The sequence below is a fragment of the Bos mutus genome, chromosome 18 (genome assembly GCF_027580195.1).
Source record: "Bos mutus isolate GX-2022 chromosome 18, NWIPB_WYAK_1.1, whole genome shotgun sequence".
Lineage (NCBI taxonomy): Eukaryota > Metazoa > Chordata > Mammalia > Artiodactyla > Bovidae > Bos > Bos mutus.
Genome location: NC_091634.1, coordinates 28,389,120 through 28,414,100, shown reverse-complemented (window position 1 = coordinate 28,414,100; position 24,981 = coordinate 28,389,120). Strand labels below are relative to the sequence as shown.

Genomic DNA, 24,981 nt, shown 5'->3' with positions numbered 1-24,981 from the left:
CAGCTGCCAGCCGCTGGCCTGGTGCCCCCAAGGCCTTCTCCATGGAACAAGCACCACGATTGAACTGTAGCCTCTGCTCAGTGCCACGCAATGGCTCCCCGGTGCCCTCGGGGCAAAGTCAGTCCTCCCCTGCCTGCCCTCAGGGCCCTTCTGCAGGCTGGTCAGGTGCAGAGAGAGGCGCCAGTGAATGTTTGAGAATGAGTGAAGGAGTGAGTGAATGAAGGAATGAGTCAGAGAGACTAGGGAAGAAAGAAGGAAGGAAAGAAAGAAGAAGAGAAAGAGAAAGAAATTTGTTCTCTTTCCATAAGATGGAAAGGTCTTGAGTTTGAGCTTTAGGAGATGGATCTGGCCCTCTCTCACTTGCTGGAGGTTTAGAGCAAGTGACTTGACATCTCTGTTTCTTCATCTGCGAGAAGAAGGCACCCACTGTGTCCCTCTCTTAAATCCCTGTGAGGGTGAATAAGATCCTGAGGCTACTGCACAGTGACACTTATGGATGCAAGTTCCTCCTCCCCACTCTCTGGAGCCTGTGTAAGGTTGCTAACCTTGGACTGGGGCTGAATAATGAAAGAGGTATACCTTAACTTGGGTAAATAAGGGAAGAGAGAGATTTGGGTCTCCCTGGACTATCTGAGTGCATGCTGATGAGGGTAGAGGAGAAAGGAATTTGGGAAGTTCAGACTGGGGGAGTGGAGTTTCTTTCCAGCTGTTCCTTGAGAGCTCTACCCACCTGGATGTCTGGGGCTGACCTGAGTCATCACAGGACTGTGGTCTGGGCTAGGTGAATGCCTCAGGGTGGCCTCAGTTTCCCTAAGATGCTCAGCCTGTGGGGGGCCCAAGGAAAGTAACCACAGGGAGACAGAGGTGAAGAGCAGCGTCAGCTCTCAGGCCTGCCCACCAGGAAAGAGCCTCAGTTTTCCCGAGGTCCAGACAGCCCTGGCTGCCCCCTACCCCAGCACACAGTGGACGGGGCCCTGCCCGCCAACACTGGTGGGAATGGGACCCAGCACCGGAGCCCAGGGCCAGCCACTGCGGCTCTTCTGTTCTCACCCAGTCATTTCATGTTTTCCTCTCTCCTCAGCTTCTTCCCCAACTTCTTCCCCAAATTCTCATTCTTCAGCTGGTGACCTAAAAGGAAACAAATCTCATTTCAGCATCTTCTCAGCATGTTATTGGAGTCCTTTTTCCTAGGAGAAGCGTAATGTGTGATCACTGTTGAAAACCTTTAAAATACAGAAAACATAAAAAATTAAGGGTTCTGTTCCTGTCCTCCAAACAGAGCCACTGTTTGGAATATTTTCTTCTAAGAGCTTTCGTGATGTCTGTAGATAATCCTGGGATTGTACCCACAGATGGAGTTTTGTATCCAGATTTTTCCACTCACCAATGTGTCAAGAATGGGAAAGAGAGTTTGGGGAATGCAAGGAGCAGTCTTTGGGGTTGTACAGACTATGCGTGAATTCCAGCTGCACACTCTACCAGCTACAGGACCCTGAGCTCCTGGCTATACAATGGGAAGGGCAACCCAACAGTGGTGTTGACCTCAAAGAAAGGTCGCAAGTCTCACCCAAGGCAGACAAGCCCCGCCCACTTCAGGCCCCACCCTCCGAGGGGAGGGGCCACCTGGGAGGCCAGGGCAGTCCGGAGACCTCATGTCTCAGCCATCTTTGTAGCTCCCACGGTCCTCCAGCCTCTGCCAGACCTGTTGGAAACTGGGAGGTGGAGAGCTTCTAGGGTTAGGAGCCAGGACATCCAGTCACCCTGTGGCCCTACCAGTAATTTGCTGTGTGGCCTCTGTCAAGTCACTGATCCTCTCTGAATCCCAGCTGTAGAATGAGAAGACTACTCCGTCGGCATTCCCTAAGCAGTGTTACTAGGTCTAAGAAAATAAGATTCTGTTGGTAGATGCTGCACAAGCACAGTTAAATATGTTTCTCAGCTTCAGGACATTTCAAGAGTCTTTGATGTACTTGTGCGATAAAAACAACAACAACAGAAGACAGTGTCGTCTGTGAAGTCACCAGGATTCATCATAGAAGCCCCGTTTTCTCCCCGGGAAACCTAAAGGGCGGGAGACCTAACCTCAGAGACCTCTGCAGTCCTCATTCCCCGACACTTCCTCCCCGTTTGTCATGCCCCAGCCCTTCTCCACAGCTCAAAGCATCCTGTTCACACTACAGTCTTCTTTCTCATCTCCCCGCACCCCCACCACCCTTGACCTGAGCTGTTCTGTTCCCTCTGCCAGGCTTGCCCCTCTTATCGTGGCTGATTTCTAGACAAGATTCAGTTCTGAGAGCCTTTCCTCCAGGAAGCCCTCCCTCACCTCCAGGCTGGGTCAGGCCCTTCTCTGCTCCCACAGCCCTAGTACGACACCTGTCAAAGCTCATGATGTGCTTGCTCACGACCTGGCTGTTCCCAGGACAGGCTGCTCAGCACCCTGAGAGCCCCACCAGGCCCGAGCCAGCTCTGCTTCCTCTCTGTGACCACCCCCAACACACACTCAGCAGAGCACTGGCACTCATGTTCTGGGGCTCACTGAGGGGATGAAGGCAGCTGTGCATGGTGAGGGAGGGGCAGGATAGTGACAGGACTGTGGCCGCAGGCAGACTCCCTGGCGCCAGCCTGAGACCCAGGCCGAATGTCCGTCCATTCCCTGCAGTGTCCGACGGGCACATATACGGCCGCCCGAGCCACAGGATGCGCTACGCCTGCAGCCCCGCCGAGGACTGGCCTCCGCCCTTGGACCTTAGCTCTGATGGGGACGTGGATGCCACGGTGCTCCAAGAGCTGTACCCAGACTCTCCACCCGGGTAAGGAGGCCACGCAGGGGCGGCAGGAGGGCCTGAGAGGGCGGGGCTCCAGACAGGAAGCCCCGCCCCCACAGGGACTGGCAACACCCCAGATGGTACAAAGGCAGAACACATCTGCTCAGTGGGCGCGGCCATCTCCTCACCCTCCTGACCAAGTGAGGTGGGGCGTGACTCAGCAGATGTCACCGAGACACACTCCAAAAGGTGAAAAGAAGAAAAGTTCAGTTGCTTCAGGATGGGTGAGGAGCGAGGTGGAGGGTCCAGGCCCGAGCCCCTTGGTTGTTGTTCAGCTGCCCAGTCCTGTCCGATTCTTTGCGACCCCATGGACTACATCACACCCTGCAGCACAGCGAGCTTCCCTGACCTTCACTATCTCCCGGAGCTGGCTGAAATTCATGTGCACTGCACTGGTGATCCATCCAGCCATCTCGTCCTCTGTCTCCCTTAGTATGAGCCCCTGAAGTCCAGATCACACCCACTGGGACAGGTGTCACTGTCTCCAGTTGCGCTCATGCCCACCAGGTGGCCCTGTCTTGGGGGGATTCTCTTCTGGGTCCTGTCCTGGCAGCCACTCTCAGGCACCTTACCCACCACTTAGGACCTGGAAAGAGAAGTCAGGACACCAGCACTTCCCATCCAGGGGACCCCCTTGCACCCTGCACACAGCCCCAGCCTCCCCATCACCTTTTTACTCTTTACCACCACCCCCTCCCCAGGGTCACTGGGAGGGATGGACTTTCCCGGAGGATGGGTGATTTTCTGCCCTGTAGCTTCAGGTTCAGAGGGGCCCCCAGGAAGTCCTCCCTAACCCTTGAAGGAGCACTTTGGGGTGACCTGAGACCAAGGAGTGTCTGGCTGCCCCCACCAGTGCTCCCCACACTGGGAGCCCCACCTGGAGATGCTAAGGCAGTAGCGGCTGCTGTTCTAAGAGATCTGGGACCCAGCATTCGGTGACTTGGTCACTTGTGTTCACAGGGACACCCAGGCTGAGTCAGGGCCAGAATCCAGGTCTCAGTGTGCTTGGTGCCCCTCCCCAGGGAGTGGAGGGGTCTCACTGGAGTCAGTGGGACTAAGGCCTGGCCTGCTCCACTCCAGGGCAGCCTGTCACTGTGGCTAGGCCTCTAGCCCTGGGCAGGTGGGGCGGGGGAGGAGGGGGGGCGGCCCGCTACCTGCCACTGAGGCCAGCTCACACAGGGCCTGAGGGAGCTTCTTCTCTTGCAGTTACGAGGAGTGTGTGGGACCGGGCGCCACTCAGCTGTACATCCCTACGGATGCCCCGCCCCCCTACTCACTGACCGACTCCTGCCCCGAGCTGGATGTGGGCAATGGCCACAGCCCTGGCCGACACCAGCAGGCGCAGAGGCCGCAGGGCCAGAGTGGCCTCCGCACTGTCTCCATGGACACCCTGCCCCCTTATGAGGCTGTGTGTGGGGCCAGCCCTCCATCAGGCCGGCTGCCACTGCCTGGACCGCAACCAGGCCCGCAGAGTTCCCAGGGCCCGCCCACCCCAACCCAGGCCCCGGCCTTGGGCCCAGAGCAGATCATGTGAGCGACCTGGTGGTCAGGTCCTGCTGGCCCCTCGGGGCTGAATCACATCTTTCAGGCACACAGAGGCGTGTACACACACACACACACACACACACACACACACGGATGCTCACATGGCACCCCCACATGCACACATATACACACAACTTGGACAGACACACACTGACACACCCATGTGCACACATACATCCAGACATGTCCCTCACGTGTACAGGCGTGCACACACACACACAGGCCTCCCCCCCCCCACCAGATACACAATCCCACCTGCGAAGGTTTCATTGCAGACGAAGCTCTCCTGACCTCCAGTCTCCTCCCCAGCCTGCCAGTGATACCCCTGGAGCCAGTGCTAGGAGAAAGAAGGCAGAGAAGGGGCTGGGGTTCACTCTGCCCTCTCCCCAGGCTGTCTGCCCTGCCCTCACTGGAAAGCCTGGACCCCAACGCTGACTCTGCCCCCCAGAAGCTGCTCAGCCACCCCAGGTCAGCTTCCTGCCCAAACTCACCCCCAACCCCCAGGAGGCAGCTGGTCCTCCCAGTTGGTGGGACAGGCCTCAGTGAGGCTCAGCTCCACGCTGTCTGTATGTCCCCACCCCAGGGCAGAAGAGCCACAACACCTGCCACTTATAGAATGAGGGACACGGGACTGGGGGCCCAGGCACAACCTGGAAACCCTTGCCACACCCTGCCCCATCCCTAGCCCAGCACCCTCCGTCTGGTGGTGGTAGCGGAGTTATCTCCAAAGCCCCCACTCCAAGCCCCAAGTGATGGACAGGGCCCTCAGTGGGCGTGCGGTGGTGGTGGTGGGGTGGTGGTTAGTGGGTCACGGCGGTGCCCATGCCCATTCAACCACTGCCTGGGACTGAGGGGCTTCAAAGAAGATGGGGTGGGGCCTTGCTGGGGACAGGCGCTGAGGCAGAGGAGCAGCCCCTCACTAGGGGCATGCCCTGCTGGCCATTCATGGCCTAAGCTCGAGTGGGCTGGAGACGGACCCCAGGAGCAGTGCTGGCCCTCTAGGTGGGGGCTCAGGGTTGGGAGTTGGGAGCCAGCACCTTCTGGTCTGCCCTCCATGGTGCTGGCGCAAATGAAATCAAGGGGATGTGGGCCCTACTGTGCCACCGCGAGAGGACCAGTGGTTGCATCTCAGCCTTGCTGCTGGGGCTACCGCAGAAAGGAGTACATGGGCCTCGTTGTAAACAGACTTAGACCTTGGCCCCTGAATCCCAGCAATTTCCATCAGAGACCACGCAGGTAACAGAGCTGATGCCTGCAGACCCAGCCTGCACGAGGGTGGCAGCCCAGCGCCCATAAAGAGCATCCCCACCAGCATCACCAGCGGCAGTCCTCCAACCCACCCCGCCTCCCTCCCCACCCACTCCTTAAACTGCAGCACCCCCAACCAGCCTCTCCCCTACATTTCCATTCCTCCAATAAAGGGCTAAGACAATTTAGTAATCCCTTTCTTAAGAAGAGAGGTGGCGAGGAAGGCAATCGTGAATCTTATTTTCTGTAGAAATAGCATTTCTTCTGGTGCAGAACTGAAAGGAATCCACCCAGAGGTTCTGTAGCATCCTGGCGCCCCTGACTCTGCCCGGGGAAGGGACCTTGTTTACACGCAGTTCTGTCCACCTTTGTGGTGTACTGTTTTCTAGGCAAAAAAATAATCTCTTGTCTGTTGTACTGTATAGCTTTTAAAATGCACTCCAGGGCTGAGGTTCTTTTAAGAAACACATCTTGCTTCTGCAACCCTAGAGAGTGCCGGTGTTGGGGGGGAGATAAAAACCCCCACATGCTCATCAGTGTTGAAGGGATGGAGCCAAGCAGCTTTTCTTGTCCCTGGATTAAGCGCTAAATAAGCAACAATGTATCTTTTCTGTGTTCAAAATAAATATATCAATAAAAAATGTTGTAAGAAGTAACCTGAATAAGGAGCCCATGGTGGGGTTGGCACCATCTGACACTTGTAAGGAAAGGGTTAAATCAGCAAACTGAAAATATGTTACTTTTCTTTCTCAAAGTCAGCAGTCACTGAAACCTTGTTATTCTTCTAGGACAGGGACATTTTGGGTAGTCTGTGATTTACACCAGTTACTTTGTTGTTGTTGTTTAGTTGGTTAAGTTGTATCTGACTCTTGGCCACCGGAGGACCAGCAGCCTGCCAAGCCCCTCTGCCCATGGGATTTTCCAGAAAGGAATCCTGGAGTGGGTTGCCATGTCCTCCTCCAGGGGATCTTCCCTGAACCAAGGATTGAATCCACATTTCCTGCTTAGCAAGTAGATTCTTAGTGGATTCTTTAGCCACCTGGGAAGCCGTAATTTTTTTTTAAACCTCTCTAAAACATGGCATCGATTCTCCAAGACTTGGCCAGTGTAACTGCCACCAAGACAAGCCATAAATTTGCAGGACTTGACTCCAGGAACACCAGAAGACTGGCATTTCACTCCACACTCTGACAGCTTTGACTATCAGGAAGCAGTGGGGAAGGTGTGGGGGAGGAAATCAGGCTGAAATGACTGAAGTAAGTCATTTTCTCCCCCTCTGCAGAAATTCTTTTGTCTCTGCTTTCTATAAGATTTTGGCTTTGGTTGTTGATCCCTTGTCTGATAGGTACCCTTTCTCTGTCAATCTTCCCTCCTACTGGAATTCAGGTAGAGTCCATGAGCATAGTCCTAAACCCCTAAGTGCCCTGAAAGTGGGGTGTGATCCTGAAGGACGGTACAGCCCTGTCCTGGGTCCCACTGCAAGCCCACACTGCCACCTGCTGGCTGCCTTCCACCACTGTTCAAAGCCAGTGAGCCCCTGAAAGACGCAAATTCCCTTCTCCCAGTTTCTAACCCACTGCCTGCAGACACTCATAGTTGTAACGGAACTTGTTTTGATCCTGGTCTTGTCCTCCACCCTCGGGATGTTCCGTGAGGTTTAAACCGTTCAAGCATTCCATGTACAGGAATCATTCCTGCCGCCCCCCTCCCCACCCCAACCCCGCAGCACCTCTCTAGGCACAGCCAGATAGCTCAGCACCTCTCACGGTATACAAAATAACCACTCCCCTGTCCTAAACACCACGGTGCACAGCTCAGGTGCCACCTCTGTACTCTGAGGCCCCTTCTGGGAACGAATATGGCAGCCTTCATGGTGGTGCTGCCCAGCTCACCTGGTACCCATGGCAATTCCAACTGGAACGACCCCACACCCATGCTGCTGCTGCTGCTGCTGCTGCTAAGTCGCTTCAGTCGTGTCCAACTCTGTGCGACCCCATAGACAGCAGCCCACCAGGCTCCCCCATCTCTGGGATTCTCCAGGCAAAAACACTGGAGTGGGTTGCCATTTCCTTCTCCAATGCATGAAAGTGAAAAGTGAAAGTGAAGTCACTCAGTCGTGTCCGACTCTTAGCGACCCCATGGACTGCAGCCTACCAGGCTCCTCCGTCCATGGGATTTTCCAGGCAAGAGTACTGGAGTGGGGTGCCATTGCCTTCTCCGCCCCACACCCATACCCTGTTCCAAAAGCAAACAAACTCAGGATCCCACAGCCCCCCCAGGGGCTATCAAGCTCAGTGTTCTCCACCTCCTCCATTCGCAACATGCCTTGTGTCCACTCTGACACACTATGGCGTGTTCACCTATGACGCCACATCCAAGTTCCTCACACTCCTAGGAGACTGGATGCCTCTCTCTGCCAGGGGGCCCTGAGGGGTTGGGCCCACATGAGCACTGGGCAGTGGGGCTCATCGAGGCCCCAAGAAGATGGGAAGTGAAGCTAAATTCCCAGGACGGTGGGACGGGAGGAGGGGCAGGACCAGCCCTGGGACAGGATGGGGGGTGCAAGGGGTTGATGAGGAAGGTGACCCCAGGAACAGCACCAGGGAGTGGAAAGTGAAACTGGGAAGGGTGGAAAGTGCAGGCAGGGTGTTGTCGAGCTGGTCTCCGCTGTGGGCAACTGCGCTCCGTCCCCCTGGCAACTCCGAGAGCCAGAGTGGAGCTTGCCTCAGGGTTAGTCAGCCAATGGGGAGGGAGGTGGATTAATCACACACGGCTCTCAGATTCTCAAGGATCATTGTCTGAGGCTGCCCTTCAGCCAAGCTGCTCCACCTTGCGCAGCTGAGCAGCTCCTCTGGCCCAGGTCTTCAGACTGGAGACCTTCAGCTGGGGCCATCATCCTGGTCTGCGTGGGCTGCCACCGGGCCATCAAGCATGGGCACAGTGCCCTCCACGTCCTCCAGATGGGCATACGGGAGCAGCAGGAATCCCTTGAGAGAGGGAGGAACAGGGCGGATACCAAGCACAGTCGACCACAGTGGCCCCTTGGGACACCCGCTAGCTTGCACCAGCCAAGCCCACCCATGTATGCATACACAGGGGTCTCTCATGTCAACTTCCTAGAGACTCTCAGGCACACACTTGTGTGCAGCATCACTCAGTTCACACTACCTGCGGCACACACAGCTCACACACACACACTGTGCCCCTCACACTCAGAGCTCACACACCCAGAGGTCCCACCCCAAGGCCACCCACACTCACGCTCAGGTATCACCATCAGTGTCCCCCAAAGACTGACCAGGCTGGGGACACAAGCGGTGGAAGGACCCACAGCGTCATCACCCGAGAGAGCGAATGCCCCATCCAGGGTTTGGCTCTGCTGACCTCACAGGGCTCCTCCCCAAGCCCAGGTGAGCTCTCTCGATTGGGACCAATTGCCTGGGGCAGGCCTGGTGTTTCTGGGCTGGGGGGCTGAGCACAGGGGTTGCAGCCCACCTGTGCCTGTTCAGCATCTCTTCAAGGACTCCCAGGTCTGCAGGCCTCAGGCCCTGAGGTCACAGCCTCAGCCAGACCACAACAAGGCATCCATCCAGCCTGCCTCCTGGGACCTTTGAGCCAGTCCCTGTCCTTTCGGTCTCAGGGCCCACGCCCCACCAGCCTACCCTAAGTCAGAGCAGAATGTCAAACCTCCACTAGCACTCTCCCACCCATGCTGACCTACGTCTCCTACCCAGAAGGATGATCAGATGTGACCTGGGCCAGTTACCTAATCTCGCCGAGGTTCAGGATCGGTGAACTAATGTGTGTCGGAGACTAGCATCCCCACCAGTGGACCTCAGATGATGGATTCAGACCAGCCGAGAGACCCATTCCCAAGTAGCCCTCCCATTGGGAAGTAAGTTCCTAATGGGAGGGGTAGGAATGCTCTGGCCACTGAGCTCAGAAAAGGTGGCAGGAGAGCCGGGGGCTGGGAGCAACAAGACCCTGGGTGCGGGCAGCCCAGGTCTGAGGCTGCTCTGAGGCCAAGCACCCAGCAGATCAGATGCCCTTCCTGGTTACTGGAGGGGCAGGAGGCCAGCAGAGCCTCCCAGAAAGCCAACAACGGTCAAGAACCAGCTTTTCCTCGGCTGTGTGACTACCAGGTCACAGCCAGTTCATGTAGAGCCACCGCACCTTCCAACAGGCTCTCCAGACAGCGAGCCACTGAGGCCAGGCTCCCATCTGCCTCAGAAGCTACAACCCTCCCCGTCCCTGCCCCAGGCCAGTGTGGAAGGACATGGGCCTCTGGCAGTACTACCCCTAGCACCAGGAGAGAGCCTTGAAAGGACCCAGGGCCTGAGAAGTCAGGGAACAGCACACAGGTTGCCCCTCCTGGGAACTCACACCCCTTAGGAAAGGTCCTGATGCCAAGAAGCCAGGGGATCTTATTTAGTCCAGCAGTTCCCAAATGCATTTGGCCACAGGAAATTTTCACTCATAGGAGATAGATTAAGAGCACCCAGACAAGTGCTCTTTCGTGGAGCACACTTTGAGAAATGCAGACCCATGTGGAAGGAAGGAGTGAGTCACTGAGCGACTGAATGAATGAGTGAATCATCACTGAATTAAGAAGTAGGTGAATGGAAGAAAGGAAGGAAGGAAGGAAAAAAGGGGGAGGGAAGGAGGGAGGGGAGGGAAGGAGGGAAGGGATGAACGCTAGACGAGAGTGCATAGGTGACTGGTCCATCTCAACCCCCTCAAAAACCTGTGCCTGATTCAACCTCTGGGTCTAAGTAGTTTCTGTGGGAGGTGATCCCAGGAAGCACAGTGAAGGAACCGGGAACTAAGACAAGGGAGGAGCTGAATCAACAGGGACGAACTTATGAGGAGGTTGTTGCTGTAGACAACTGGGGTGGTCCCACGGGGGACCCTCTCAGAGACAGGGTAGAACATACCTCAGAACCATCCCACCCATGGGATGCACCCACAAAGCCTCCTTGCTTGGCCGCAGCCCTGGCCAGCTCCAGGATGAGGAGTACCGACAGATGGCACAAGGCCCTGCTTTCTCTTTTGCTAACACAACTTCCTCCTGGGCTTCCTGATTGAGCCGTGGGGCGGGACAGAGGCAGGCCGGCCTAGGCGGCCACGGGACTCTGGTCTGCATCCAACTCCTCACAGCCGCCATGAGCTGGCCCAGGGCCCCAGGCCCCAAAGAGGACACTCCTGAGACCCTTCTAGAAGACCTCATCAGTTTCTACCTGGAGGGGGCAGGAGAGGGCCGGCTCCGGGTCTGCAGGCAAGCTACTCTCACCAGCAGGGCCCAGCAGCTGCTGGACACAGGGCCCCCTCTTCAACTCTACCTGCCTGAGGAGGTGGCCCCTGACTCGGGGGCTCCCTGCTTTGCCCAGCATATCGACCACAAACTGGTGCGGGCACTGGAGTTCCTGGAATTGGTCTCTATCCACCTGCTCCTGTTTCCCTGGAGGAAGGAAATCAGGTCCCTGAAGGTAGGTGTCGCCACTACCCTGGGAGAGAGGGTCTTGGGGAGGGGCCAGGGCCCTGCCTCGGGGTTGGGGAGGAAACAATGTGTCTGTCATGCCCACTGACATTGGTCCCATTTTACAGTTGGGGAAACTGAGGGCTACAGAGTTTAATACCACTGATGTGTAGTCTGAGTTGCTTCAGTTGTGACCAACTCTTTTCCATCCTCCGGCCCTGAGCCCACCAGCCTTCTCTGTCCATGGGATTCTCCAGGCAAGGATACTGGAGTCGGTGCCCATTTCCTTCTCCAGGGGATCTTCCCAACCCAGGGATCGAACCTTGAGTCTCTGATGCCTCCTGCATTGGCAGGCAGGTTCCTTACCACTAGCGCCACCTGGAAACTGCTCTGTGGTCACCAGCTAATACACAGCCCAGACGGGACTCAGACTCAGTGCCACTCCAAACCACCAGGCTCTCCTGCTTCTCTAAAGAACAGGCAACAAGGAGGCCACAGGAAGCCAGGCAAAGACCTGTGCTGTGGAAAGCCATTGGAAAGCTTTCGTCGCTTCTGGCTCCAGGCTAGGGCACCGGCTGGCTCCTTCTTCTGCTGAGTGGCTTGAGACAAAAGTCCTGCCTCTGGGCCTCGGTGTGTCCTTCTGTAAAATGGGACCGGGGTGACATGCCTGTGGGCCAGGTTTCCTTATGGCCCCATGCCCTGGCCCTCCTGCTTCTCAGGAGCCTCCGTGCCAGTCTTTGGTCCTTCCCCTCACAGCCACTCTGCTCTTGCGTGTGCCACCCTAACGAGCACCCCTGTTTGTTCCAGACATACACGGGGAACTTTGCCTACTGGGTGCGGCCTGTGCTTTCAGAACACACCCTGCACACCCTCCTGGGCCGGCTAGGCTATATGGCCACCTCCGAGGTCGAGTTTTCCCTGGTCCAGGCTATCAGCGAGGAGGACACCAAACAGATGGTGTTTGAGATCTTCCTGACAAGAGTCGCATGTGAGGCCGTTCTCAGGACCCCGGGCAGGCAGCTCCTCGGGCCAGGCAGAGAGAGAGTGGCGGGGCCCCACCATAGACCTGGCTCAGAGATGGGGCTGCAGGAGGCCCTGTGGGAGGCCCAGCCTGGCCCGGATCCCTCAGCAGGGGTGGGAGCCAAGAGCGCCCTGGCCGAACACCCTGATGCTCGCTGCTCTCTGCCTGTGGCCTTGAACCAGCCTGAGGTCTCAACAGCCCCCCATGGACTCCTGACTGGCCCCCTGTTCCCCTTGGGCTCCCTGCGCCATGCCAGCACATGCTCCGACAGTGAGGAGTTCCTGACCTGCTACAGCGACCTCACGGTGCACCGGACACCCTTGCTCCCCTGGGACCAGCCCTGGAGCAGCCTGGAAGGGAAGCAACTCCAGGGCCCAGGCCCTGGGCCCAGCCCAGCGCCGGGGGAGGTGGCCGCCGCCTCGGGTAGCAGTGGTGAGCAGCCCTGGGTCCCCGACGGGGCTTCTGAGTGTAAAGGGGCCACCGTCCCCAGCCAGCTCCGGCAGAGGCCCAGGTCCTGTCTGTCAGAGAATTCTTTGGCCCCAAAGCCAGATGCTCTGCCAGATCCAGCTGCCCTTGGCATGGACACTGAGCCTCCAAGCACTTCCTCGGAGATGGAAGAGCTCTGTGAGCACTTCACCCACCTCCTCAGAACCTCAACTCCAGCGGGCTACCTGAGGGACACCCCTAGTCCCAGGGTTGAGGAGGAGGGACAATCGGAGCCTCTCGTGGGGCCAGAGCCAGCCAGCAAAGGCGGCAGCCCGGACGGTAAAGTTGCTCTGCTCTGGAGGTCTCCGCAGGCCTCCACTTCATGGACAAGAGCCCCCAGTGCTTACTACGTCCCCCTTAAGGGGCTGGAGGAGCCAGTTCCCACACGGAGATCCTACACGAGCCACAGCTGAGCATGTCACTCCGACTTGAAGAAATGATGGGTCTGGAACCACAGTGGGGACACCAGCCAAATCCCCAGCATGTCAGCCACGAGGACATGTCAGCCTACTCATCCCAGCTGGCCTCAGGTACTAGCCCTGCCACCTACAGACTGTGTGACTCTGGGCCACTCCCCCCACCTCTCTGAGCCATGCTTCCTTGTCTGCAAAGTGGAGGTGAGGTCAGATCTGCCTCACAGGGAGCTGAGACGGGTTAGGAGGTGTGTGCACACTGCCGACCTCAGAAGTGGGGGCGCTTCCTGTGCCCTTCACATCCCAGCTCAGCATGTGACCTTGGGAGCACCATCACCCTTCATCTCTGACCAGCAGCCTCCCTTGGCATCCTTCAGGCACCTGTCACAGGGAAGATTATATGACAGCTGTGTAGACAAGCAGACATGTAAACCACCCTCCATCTGTTCAGTGTCGTCTGTCAGCCACCCTCTTCTCTAACTTCAGCTAACTTCTGGTTGACAGAGAGCAAGGCCACAGTTGGGAGCCCAGGATGAGCTCACAGGCCTGCTGTGCATCCAGGGTTGGGGGCTCCATCACCCAGGCTGTGAGGAGTGGGGGTGCCCTCCACCAGCCTTTCCTGCCCCGACATATGCATGCATACATGCACACAAGTGGGTGCATCCAGGCACGTGTCCACACATGCACACGGGCATTCCTCACGGTGGCCCAAGAGACAGTGGTCTCCCTCTCCAGCCAAGAGCCTCTCTATGGAGGGGCAGGTGTCACCCACCCAGGACCCGCCCCTTGGCTTTGCTTCTGTCCAGTGGGGAGGACAACACCTACCCCTGAGAGTGGTGGTGAACAGGAAAGTTTACTAATAAAGGGGGTGCTAAAGGCCCCTTCTGGGGCTCCCCAAGTGGCTCAGTGGTAAAGAATCTGCCTGCCAATTTAGGAAATGTGAGTTCAATCCCTGGGTCAGGAAGATCCCCTGGAGGAGGGCATGCCAACCACTCCAGTATTATTGCCTGGAGAATCTTATGGACAGAGGAGCCTGGTGGGCTGCAGTCCACGGGGATCACATAGAGTCGAACACAACTAAGTGACTGACCATACATGCAAAGGCCCCTTCTGGGTATACAGCAGGTGCTTAATAAATGTTGGTGCCTGCCTTGTTGTCCCCAGAGCCGAGCATATGACTCTACCATTTTCAGTCCCCAAATCAAGGGGGACCACAGGAGGGAAGGATTTAAGGAACACTGGCCCCAGCTCCCTCCCAACCCCACAGCTGGTCAGGCCCTACACAGACTTTGAGACAGATCAGAAAGCAGTCTGCACTGGGGGAAAAGAGGCATACTGGTCAGGGATCCATCCATCCATCCTTCCTCCACGCCACTCATGCCAATTACTCTGCATAGCACCCAGCCGTCAACACCCAAACCGGTGAGCTGTCAGTGTCTGGAGCCAGTGGAGGTGAGACTGGTGGTTTTGGAGCAGACCCCAGCCATAAGCCTCCATCCTAGGGAAGAACATCAGGGCCAGGCTGGGAACAGGCTGGGCTGGACACAAAGAGGATCAGGAACCTCAGGAGAAGGGATGGGGCGGGAGCAGGGATGGACCCGGGAACCACAGCCACCAGGGCACCCAGTCCTGGGTCTGATTCACAGCCCCTGTCCATTCTCTATTCATTATTTTCTGATTATTAACATAATAAATAGGCTCAGTCCCAAACCACAGCAGAACTTTTGCTCTCTCCACAGGCTCCTGCCCCCAGTATTCCCCACTTACTGGAAAGCTGAAGCCCAAGGTAGACATCCTTCTTGATTTCTCTCTTTCTCACATCTTTCATCCAACAATAGTTCTGTCACAACAAGAACCACATCTGACCACGTCCCTCCTCCTTCCACAGAAGGCTGATCCCCTGACTGAGCTACCAAGGCCTCCCACTCAGATCCCTGGAGGACACCAGTCCCCTCCCTGGTCTCCCAGCCGCCACCCTCATCCCCTGCAGTCAGCTCCATCCAGCTGCTGAGGATTCTGCGAAAACCTAGATTCCATCATGACCCTCGGGTGTTCCACTCCTTCCCGGGGTTCCCAAGGCCATACCAAGCCCCATAGGCAGGGCACGTCCTACCCTTCTGACATCCTCTCATGCCCCCCACAACCCCCTGCAGCCGAGCTACCCAGACTTCTTCTGGGCTCTTGAACAAGCTAAACCCACCCCTACCTCACAGCTTCTGTGAAGACTGTTCCCTCTGCCCTCTCCCCACTGCACGCTGCTTCCCATCTTCTCTTTCTTGTTGGTCACATCTCACCTTATACGTCACCTTCTCACAAAGGCCTTCCCTGGCCACCAATCACATCAGCTTAGTTCAGTTTTCTGCACAAAGGTATCTTCAGTGTATTTATTCACTTTCCCTTTCATGCAGTAGGATATAAACTCCATGAGGGAGACACTTGTCTCATTCACCGGTGTTTCCAAGTCTCCAACAAATGAAACCATCAAATGGGTAGAAAACACAGAGAAGACGGATGAATGTGAAAACAAAAGCAAAAATGACCATAATCTCCACCATTTGAAGATGCCCAATGTCACGCTGTGGATGCACTTCCTTTCAGTCTGTTTTTCTACACATGCGTATATTAAAACTGGGGGATTATAATGTTTATAGTAGTGTTCTGTTTACATTTCCCGTGAAAGGAGTCATTTTAAGGTAATTTTAGACTTAGAAAAAAGTTGCAAAATAGCACAGAGAATTTCCTTCTCTCCCTCACCTGGCTCCCCCTGAAACTGTCATTGTACATAACTACAGTATGAGCCTCAAGAACAGGAAATTGATGTTGATACAATTATTATCAAACTATGTTGTTGTTTAGTCACTAAGTCATGTCCAACTCTTTTGCGACTCCCTGGACTATAGACAGCCAGGCTCCTCTGTGCATGGAATTTTCTAGGCAAGAATACTGGAGTGAGTTGCCATTTCCTTCTCCAGGGGATCTTCTCAACTTAGATCCAGCCTGTACTGCTTGTGTCTCCTTCATTGGCAGGTGGATTCTTTACCACTGAGCCAAACTCTATTTAAATTACACCAGTTTTCCCATTAATATCCTTCTCTATCCCAGGATCCTCTCCAGGATCCCACATGACATTTGTGAGTTTTCATCCCCTCCAATCTGTAATAGTTGCTCAGTCTTTTTCTTGTCTTTGATGATCTTACACTTTTGATCAGAACTGCATACCATTCAGTTATTTTGTTGAATGTCCCTCAGTTTGTCTGGTGTGTTTGTGGCTGGAGTGAGGTTAGACATTTGGGCAGGAATACCACCATTAAAAAAAAGGATGCTGTGTCCTCCGTGCATCTCATCAAAGGATTATGATGTCCGTGGATCTTGTTACTGGAGATGTTTACCTGCTCATCCCTGGAATAAACCACTAGGATCTCTGGTTCCTTATATTAGAGAATGATGTTCAGAGACCACGATCTAAGTGCCCGGTCTTCACATTGTTACTGGGTGTCACTGCCTCTAAGCCCACTCACGGGACAGAGATAGGAAGCACACGTATGTATACTAACCCATGCATATGCACACAGCTATATTTCCATATCTAGCTATATGTAATTTTAATCATGGGTTCACACTGAGACCTCTGATTCTAATCCAGTACCACAGGGTTTATTCTACCCTTCCTCTTATTTATAGACATATCTTTCTCTAACAGTGAGAAACACAGCTCTCAGAATCTACAGCTTATTTGTTTTAGTCTACCGAGTCTACTAAATTGATCCTAGTATAGTTTCAGAATTGCTAAATATATCCCTATGAGAAATACTTCTAATAACTGTATTTCAGCACTTATGTGAAGTAACTTTTACCTTTACTCCTTTTGTGTCCAACCTAGATACAGTTTTCCAGGGTTACTTCAGCTAGTTCTTCCCAGCACCTTCAGTGTGGTCAGCACTCGCTTGTGCTTGATCTGTGTTTTCCACCTTCCATTCCTGCTATGTCCTAGTCAGCTGTTTATTTGGGGTGGGGTGGTATGTGAGACATTACTATGGTTCTCAAGTCAGAGTTACCCAAAATGGTTTATTCACTGAGTACATTCCCCTCTCATCCAAGCAACCCTGAACCCATTCAATTTTCCTTCTTCCAGGCTTTTCCCACTAATCTGCTTATTTTCTGGATTATCTTTCCTGTCCGCCCTATACATCAGTGTATTTTCCTTAGGCTAGCATACTCTAGATACTCATTTGGACACTACTTTCTTCCCTGAACAGTATGTCCTGGAAATCTGTGTCACATCTGTTCAGAGAGACCCTTCTCATTCTACTTCACAGCTGCATGCTGCTCCACTGTATGGGTGTACCATGCTTTATTTAACCACTCTCTTCTATATGAGTCTTTCGGTTGTCTTCAATATTCTGCAGTTACAATGTTGCAGTAAATAACCTTGAGCATATATTTTTTCACATCCTAGAAGTAGGGTTGCTGGATCACAATCAAGATGTAGATACATATGCAGTTTCTCAGGTGTTGTCAAAATTTCCCTCTAGAAGGGTTGTACAAACTTGCATACTCACCAGTAATGTATGAGTGTTTCCCCACAGCCTCAACAACAGAACGTGTTGAGATGTGTGTTTTTTTTTTCTGCCAGTCTAGTAAGTATCTCGGTATTCTTTTAATTGCTGTCTTAGTCTGTTCAGGCTGCTATAACAAAATACCAAAGGCCGAGGGCCTTAGAAACAACAGACATTTAAATCTCAGGGTTCTGGGAGGCTGGAAGCCCAAGATCATGTGCCAGCATGGCTGGGTTCTGGTGAAGGTCCTCTTCCGGACTGCAGATTGCCTATGCCCCCCCGTTCCCTCGTATGGTGGAAGGGGCTTGGGACCTCTGTGGGGGTCTCTTACCAGAGCACTAATCCCAACTGAGAGGGGTCCACCTTCATGACCTAGTCATCCTGCTCCTAAAGTCCCTCTTCCTCACACCATCACCTTAGACATTAGGTTTTCAACATATGAATTTGGGGGAGACACAAATATTTAGACCATAGCATCCATATTTCTCTAATTGAGTGAATTTGAGTATTTTTCCTACCTTTCAGTGCCATTTTAATATTTTTGTAAATTGTCTGTTTGGATAGTTTTCTCATTTTTCTATTGGAGTTTTGGTTCTTTGTCTATTTTTAAGAATTCTTCAAGAATATTAATCCTTTGTGATACATGTTTTGAATATCTTCTCCCATGTCGTCAGATGTCTTTTGACTGTTTTCTCATGGCTTTTGTCATATACATTTTTTAGCCAGATTTATCAATCTTATTATTGCTGGATTTGGAATCATAGTTACAAAGTTCTCCTACCTTGAGGTTTCAAAGAATTCATTCTTATAGTATGTGCATGGTTTCATTTTTTTACATGTAGAGCCCTAAACCACTTGCAGTTTATTCTTGGGTATGGTGTAACATATGAATCATCTTTTTACAAATGATGACTCAGTCATCTCAGCACCGTTTATTTAAAAATCCATCTTTACCCCCAATAATCACTGAGATGCCACCTGTATCACGTACTTACATCTACTTCTGGGCTTCCTAGTCTATCCCACAGGTCTATTCATGCACCAGTACCACACTGTTTTAATTACAGACATTTTATAGTATGTTTCAACATCTAGATCCCCAAGGGTAAGATTTATTTAAAACTTAGCACTTGCCCATGCTCTGGGCCCCTTCCACACATCAGGCCAGTTATCCTCTCAACACTAGAAGTGAGCAATGCTCCCATTTAACAGATAAGATAAACCAGCACTCACAAGAGATTCAGTGACACGTCAAGTTTTCATGGGAATTCCTGGAGGTCCACTTCTAGAAAACCTGAAGCTACGAGAAGTGGTCCCCAAAGCGTGCTTCCTGACCAGCAGCCTCATCATCACCTCGATAGCCATTAAATTCTCAGGCACATCCCAGATCTGCTGTATTAGAAACTCTGGGGGCAGGCCCTGCAGACCATGCCTTAACATGCCCATCAGAGGATTCAGACGGCCTAGAGAACCAGGAGCTACAGCATCTCAAAGGGCCCAGAACTGGGAGTCATCAGCAGCTGCAGGTACCCTAAAACAGCGCTTACCGACATGCGTTCCAAGGGACACTCACACCTGGAAGTTAATAACCCCCTAAACGAGGGGTTCTACTGTCAAATGAGTCTGAGAGTCCCTGACTAAAGCAAATTTCAGAAGGCATTTTTATTTCAAGACTTCCTGACTTTACCTAGGCTAACGTACTTTGTGCAGCTCAGAGAGTACCCAGATGGTGAATCTCAAATTTGCTGGACTACAAAACCCTCTTTTCCCAGAGTACCTATTACTATGACCCCAGACACATGTGTTCCGTGAACCTGTCTTGGAGAAGAAAAAGCCAAAAGATGCAAAAATTCAAGAGGACAGCATTAAGTGCTAATACCCATTCTGATCCCACAAGCTTGGCTTTCTCCTAGCTTCTGTTTAATAACAGCTTTGGCCAAGTTCACCATCTTATGGAAACTAGAGGAACACAGAGTTTACCCCAGCCTCCGGGGGGCCACGGGGTTGGGGTTATTAAGAAAAAAAAATTGTGTTCATTGACCCTGGCCTTTGGTAAGTGAGTAGTCCACTGCCGAAGCCCACTGGGTGCAATATAATTGTTGTTAGATTCTTAACGGTGGAGGCCTGACATTTCCAAGAGCTTGTCCATTATTTTAATAACTGTTAACTCTTCAGGGTGCAGAGGCCAAGGGAACAAGTGTTACTCGTTCCGCAGATAATATAAGCATTTGACGTGAGCTCCCCCACCTGGCTCCAGGAAAACAAGGGTGATGCAGATTCGATAGCACCCAAGGGTAGATAGGTTTTGAAAACACCTTCTACCTGCTCTCAGAGCAATAAATACCTCAATCCTGCCTTCCCCAGGTGGGACGCTGGGAGTCTGCAGGAATCCCAGGAAGTGTCTCGACCATGCACTCCCCAGGCAGGGGGGCACTTCTCATCTAGGTGAGAGGTTCTGGTGGAAAGGAGGCAGGAATGGGAAAAACAGGCTGGGTGACATCATTTCCCAGAGTCCACATTTAGCAAGGGGCTCCTGAGACCTCCACTGTGGGAGCCCACTGGCCAGTGCTGAGGACATCACAACACCAGGTGGTGAGGGTTGGGTGATGTGAAAGCAGGAGGGGAGGAGGGGCCCAGAGGCACCACGGAACTGAAACCAGGCTGTGTGTCCAGCCTTCCCGCTTGCCTGTCCCCCACCTCCGAAGTCTCTAGCAAAATCCAGTTAGAACGTTCCAGCTTATCTTAGTTGTGCAAAAGTCACCATCCACATCTGAATTTAGGTGTGAATGGTGGGGGAGACAGGGCAGTGTGCCTGATGCCAACACTAGACAGAACAGGAGCTCCAGAGCCATCTGGACGGTAAGGCCCTTGGAGGAAGAAAGCCTCAAACCAGGAAGTCAATCTGGGGACAGAAAGGCAGAAAGAGGCTGGGACCCGATGGTCTTGAGCCACCACACCAGCCCTGGACCACCCACAGCTGCACTTCTATGTGAAGAGATACACACTTCTATCTTTTTGGGGTTTTTTTAATCACATTTCCCCCCAGTACAGATTCTCAAATTGAGCTGTGGGGAAAACTGGACCATTTGTCTGCAAAGTCCCAAAGCTGGTCCCAGCATGTCCAGGTGCCTGGTAGCAGCGGTTGCGCTTCCTGCTGGTCCATCACTGGTGTCTAGGCTGAGACACATCCCCGCCTGTGCAACTGGCCCAGGATCAGTCCCTCCAGGAAGGGCCAGGAGCCAGAGTGCTGCCCTCCAGGCGCTGCCTCTGGGCCCGGTTGCCCTCTGGGCGCTGCCTCTGGGCCCGGTTGCCCTCCAGGCGCTGCCTCTGAGCCCGGTTGCCCTCTGGGCGCTGCCTCTGGGCCGGGGCCACCTGTCACCAATTTCCATCAGCAAGTTGCGTGCACCGGTGCCTCACTCACACGGAGGCTGAGACGAGGCCTTCCAACCTTCAGGCACACCGACCGCCACTCGGGAGAGGCTGAGGCCTGTTCCCCCAAGTTCATAATCAATCCGTACCCCCACGTCTGCACACAGCCTTCTGGAAGCTCTCTCCACCCACCTCCGAAGTTCAGGAGCTCCAGTGCTCCAAGAGCCTTTGCTTGCAAGCCCCATCCTTCCTGTCCAGATTGTCCTCGGAGAGAATGTTCTTCCTGTCTCTTGCTGCTACTTGACTCAGGAGACAGCTGTGCCTTTGATGCACTGTTACAGCTGAACACAGCTAAGACAGTCTCTGAGCTAATAAAGATGGTTCACGCTCTGTGGCCCGCAGTGTCCCCTTGGATGGAAAAACATTTCAAAAAGACTTAAGGCCACTGGTGTCTCTCCCCTGGGCCACAAACTCTGAGGAACTCCAAGGATAAAGCTCATCATGCAAGCCACTAAGGAGGGAGGGAGCCTCAGAAGCCAGGCTGGCAGCCCCTTGCCCTAGCATGGCACTGGGCACACCAGCCTGGGGGGCCACAAGCCACTGCCCTGACAGGTCATCAGCAGCTGCTCAGGCATCACCTCTGTCACCAAGGAGACCGAGCACCATTCAGGAGCCAGTGCATAGCTCTCCTAAGTCGGGGAAGTCCTGATGAGGTGTTAAGTACCATATTAGCCTCACGCTAGAGAACGGATGAACACTGGGCTCAAGCCAAACGTGGCACAATTTTGTGAAAGTCAAATGCCAACTGCCCTCAAGGACGGCTCAAACCATGAGAAAGTGATGATGCCAGCTGCACACACAGTTGGCCCTCCCCATGCACGTCTGAGGGTCTCCAGAAGGCAAGGCCGGGCTCTGGGATGAGGCAGCCTGGGGCAAGAGATGGGCTGGGAGTCCCCAGAAGTCTGAATGGTGCTGACTCCACTGTCACTGGCCGTGTGACCCCAGGGAGTCTCTTAGTCTGTGTGAGCTTCAACTTCCTCCCCTGGGATGGAAGACCATTACCTCGCCCTCCTGGATGGCCTGAAGGGCTAGAGACCATGAGCCCAGCACAAGTCAGGTGGAACTTCCCTAGCTTAGAAGGACCCAGTGGTGGGAAACCACCAGAAGAAGCACCAGGGGAACGCAAGGCTGTGCCACCAGAGGGCATGGCAAACCCACTGGTCCCATTTACCCACGAGGCCCAGGATCCCAGGATGAAGACACTGGGAAAGGAGAGAAGGCCAGAAGGAAGACAACTGTGGGCAGACACAAAGCCCTCCTGAGAGTGGAGCTTTCCAAACTGCTCCTAAAAGCTAGCTTGGCAGCAGCAGGCATTTCTCGGGCATGATCTTTCCTATCCTATGGACCAAGCTTCCGATTCTCCAGAGTTAGGATTCGGTGCCGGTTTTGTTCAAAGAGTTCTAACATTTTCTGCATGTTGTGGTCGGCCTCGATCACCTGGAAATGAAACACAGGGGTCACAGGGCTGCACCTGACATCAGCGTCCTCCTCCCTTCACAGGAGAGAGACAGAGGCAGGCAGGACGAGGCAGGGAAGGGCGCGCAAGCCCACGGTCACAGGCAGGAGGACAGGGAGGTCAGAGCCAAGCCACAACCAGTTCTAGGTCAATCCACATTCTCAACTGTATTTTCACTTAAGAAACCAGGACAGTCGTCCGCGAATGCATTTTTTTCTCATCATTTTTTATCACCTACTTTTCTATAAAGAGGGGAAAAAATAAACTCTCTAGAAAACTCCAGTAGAGTAAGATCTCACTTTCCAGCAACCTCACTGCCTGGAAGAGCCGTGAGCGCAGTGTGTGAGCAGCCCAGACAGATATCCCCAAGGCCAGGCACACTAGTTGGTACACAGGCCCCCCTCAGTTCCCACACTGCACACACACTCCTAACAGTTCACGGGACCCATCTGCCCGCCTGGAGAAACTCTGAGCAGGAGCAAATCAGAAAATGAGGGAGAGGGAAGAAGGGAAACACTGGGCAGAAGCATCAAACAGTTAGAAACGGTGAGTGTCAGCAGGAGAAGGTGCATACAGGGAAAGCACAGGGACCCAAAGGCATTAGCAGTCGGGGGCACACAGTCCTACACACCTCAGCACCTCCTAAGGGCATCACTGTGTGACGGACCAGAACAGCAACTGACGTTCCTTCGGATGCCCTGGGTCACCATGAAAAGGTGCAATGAGGTTCTGGGCCAGCCACCCCCTGGGGGACGGACAGGTGCTTCAGGACGACCACCATCCCAAGCAGTTAAGGCCAAAACCCAGGTCCAGGGGCTCCGGCCATCTGGAATATTCCTCCAGGGACGATGCTGGATAAGTGAGACGCTACTGTGTCACGGGTGTGGTGGCACGGGGACACGTCACCTTCTCCCAGGTGTGTTCAGCTCACTGAGACTCAATCCAGAAAGGGAACTGAGAGACAGGGTTCCTTCCACCCTCCCTGCTTCCTTCTCTCAAATTCTCCAGCTCGGAGGGACTTGGTCCTTGCTTCCCCAGACTGCAGACTGGCCGGCACGCCCGCGGGTCATTTCTCCTTCTAGAGAATTTTTTTGCCCCCTCAGGGGAACTTACCAGAACGGGGGCTGCCACGGGGAAAAGGCTCCCTTTGATGAGCCACTCCTCGTACAGGTGGTGAATAGCATCCAGGTACTCCTGTGGGGGGTGGGGAACACAAGAGCTGTCAGGAGCAGGGAGGGGGCAAACCTCTCCCCTTTCGGGGCTCAGGGAGGTGAGGGAGGGTCAGTGAACACGGAGCACCAGCCTGGACAAAGGAGCCTGCGATAGCCAGCCTGACTCAGGTGGGCCAGCATGATCGCAGCCAAGCTCCCCGCCGGCCAGCCCCGACGGCACAAGTCCACAGTGTCCCTCCAGGGGCTTCCCTGGTGGTCTAATGGTTAAGAATCTGCCTTGCAATGCGGGGGACACCGGTTTGATCCTTGGTCGGGGGAAGATCCCACATGCCGCAGGACAACTAAGCCCGTGCGCCACAGCTACTGAGCTCACATGTTACAACTACTGGAGCCCACATGCTGCAACTACTGAAATCCACGAGCCCTAGAACCCATGTTCCCAACAAGAGCAGCCACTGTATGGAGAAGCCCACACACCACAACTCGAGAGCAGCCCCCATGCACTGCCACTAGAGAAAGCCTGCTCGCAGCAACACAGAGACCCAGAACAGCCAAAAATAAGTAATTAATTAAAAAAAAAAGAAGTTATTTAAAAAGAAAAAAAATGCCACCCTCCAGCATACTCGGCTCCACTGGCGCTTCAGACACACCTTCCTACCTAGCTTATTTTCTGCCACTTCCCCGTCAACAGGGCCATCATGACTTCATGGGGGCCTGGGAAGCCTCTGAACCCTCCCTCCATCCATCCCACCAAGAGGACTGCAGCGGCCCTCACTGGCCCAGGAGCCCTGCTCCGCTGCTCCCATCCCAACAGGCAACTCGTAACCTATGGATCCTCGAAGCCATCAGGACCAACTTCAGCTGGCAGACAAGGTGAGACCCAAGGGAAAAGAGGCCCAGCCCTGCCTCAAAGGCAACCACAGCAGGACTGAGTGGCACACTGAAAGCGAAAGTGAAAACCGCTCAGTCGTGTCCGACTCTGTCACCATGCCTATGTCCATGGAATTCTCCAGGCCAGCATACTGGGGTGGGGAGCCTTTCCCTTCTCCAGGGGATCTTCCCAACCCAGGGGTCAAACCAGTTCTCCCGCACTCTCCTGCAGGTGGATTCTTTACCAGCTGAGCCACAAGAGAAGCTCAAGAATACTGGAGTGGGTAGCCTATCCCTTCTCCAGTGGATCTTCCTGACCCAGGAACCGAATTGGGGTCTCCTTCACTGCAGGCGGATTCTTCACCAAATGAGCTATCAGGGAAGCCCACGCTGCTGCTGCTGCTAAGTCACTTCAGTCGTTTCCGACCCCGTGCGACCCCACAGACGGCAGCCCACCAGGCTCCCCTGTCCCTGGGATGGGTTG

The 24,981-nt window shown here is 54.0% G+C and overlaps 3 protein-coding genes across 15 annotated transcripts in view; 2 read left to right on the top strand and 1 right to left on the bottom strand.

Moving 5' to 3' along the window:
* Positions 1–4,594, top strand: part of BEAN1 (brain expressed associated with NEDD4 1) — a 36,899-nt gene extending 32,305 nt beyond the window's left edge. For all 5 annotated transcript variants that reach the window (XM_070388314.1, XM_070388311.1, XM_070388315.1 and 2 more), the window contains 2 exons: positions 2,660–2,810; positions 4,032–4,594. In XM_070388314.1, coding sequence (XP_070244415.1) covers positions 2,660–2,810; positions 4,032–4,359 — 479 coding nt within the window. In that variant the 3' untranslated portion in view covers positions 4,360–4,594. The remainder of the gene's footprint in view (positions 1–2,659; positions 2,811–4,031) is intronic.
* A 6,127-nt stretch (positions 4,595–10,721) lies between these two features.
* Positions 10,722–15,753, top strand: LOC138991824 (uncharacterized). Its single transcript, XM_070388300.1, has 2 exons — positions 10,722–11,104; positions 11,902–15,753. Exons 1-2 carry the CDS (start codon positions 10,781–10,783, stop codon positions 13,012–13,014), a joined length of 1,437 nt encoding a protein of 478 aa, XP_070244401.1. The 5' UTR covers positions 10,722–10,780; the 3' UTR covers positions 13,015–15,753.
* A 2,722-nt stretch (positions 15,754–18,475) lies between these two features.
* Positions 18,476–24,981, bottom strand: part of TK2 (thymidine kinase 2) — a 28,315-nt gene continuing 21,809 nt past the window's right edge. For 3 of the 9 annotated variants that reach the window (XM_070388308.1, XM_070388310.1, XM_070388309.1), the window contains 2 exons: positions 23,569–23,649; positions 18,489–22,436 (listed from right to left, as the gene is read on the bottom strand). In XM_070388308.1, the coding sequence (XP_070244409.1) occupies positions 22,338–22,436; positions 23,569–23,649 (180 nt within the window). In that variant the 3' untranslated portion in view covers positions 18,489–22,337. Of the gene's footprint in view, positions 22,437–23,086; positions 23,201–23,568; positions 23,650–24,981 lie in introns of those variants that run through there. The other 6 variants (XM_070388305.1, XM_070388307.1, XM_070388303.1 and 3 more) reach the window with 6 other exon arrangements.

Bases quoted from the DNA above. Each gene is read 5' to 3' on its own strand.
- LOC138991824 (XM_070388300.1), top strand. From the start codon at position 10,781: ATGAGCTGGCCCAGGGCCCCAGGCCCCAAAGAGGACACTCCTGAGACC. The intron at 11,105-11,901 runs GTAGGTGTCGCC...TGTTTGTTCCAG, and splicing joins AGGAAATCAGGTCCCTGAAG to ACATACACGGGGAACTTTGC.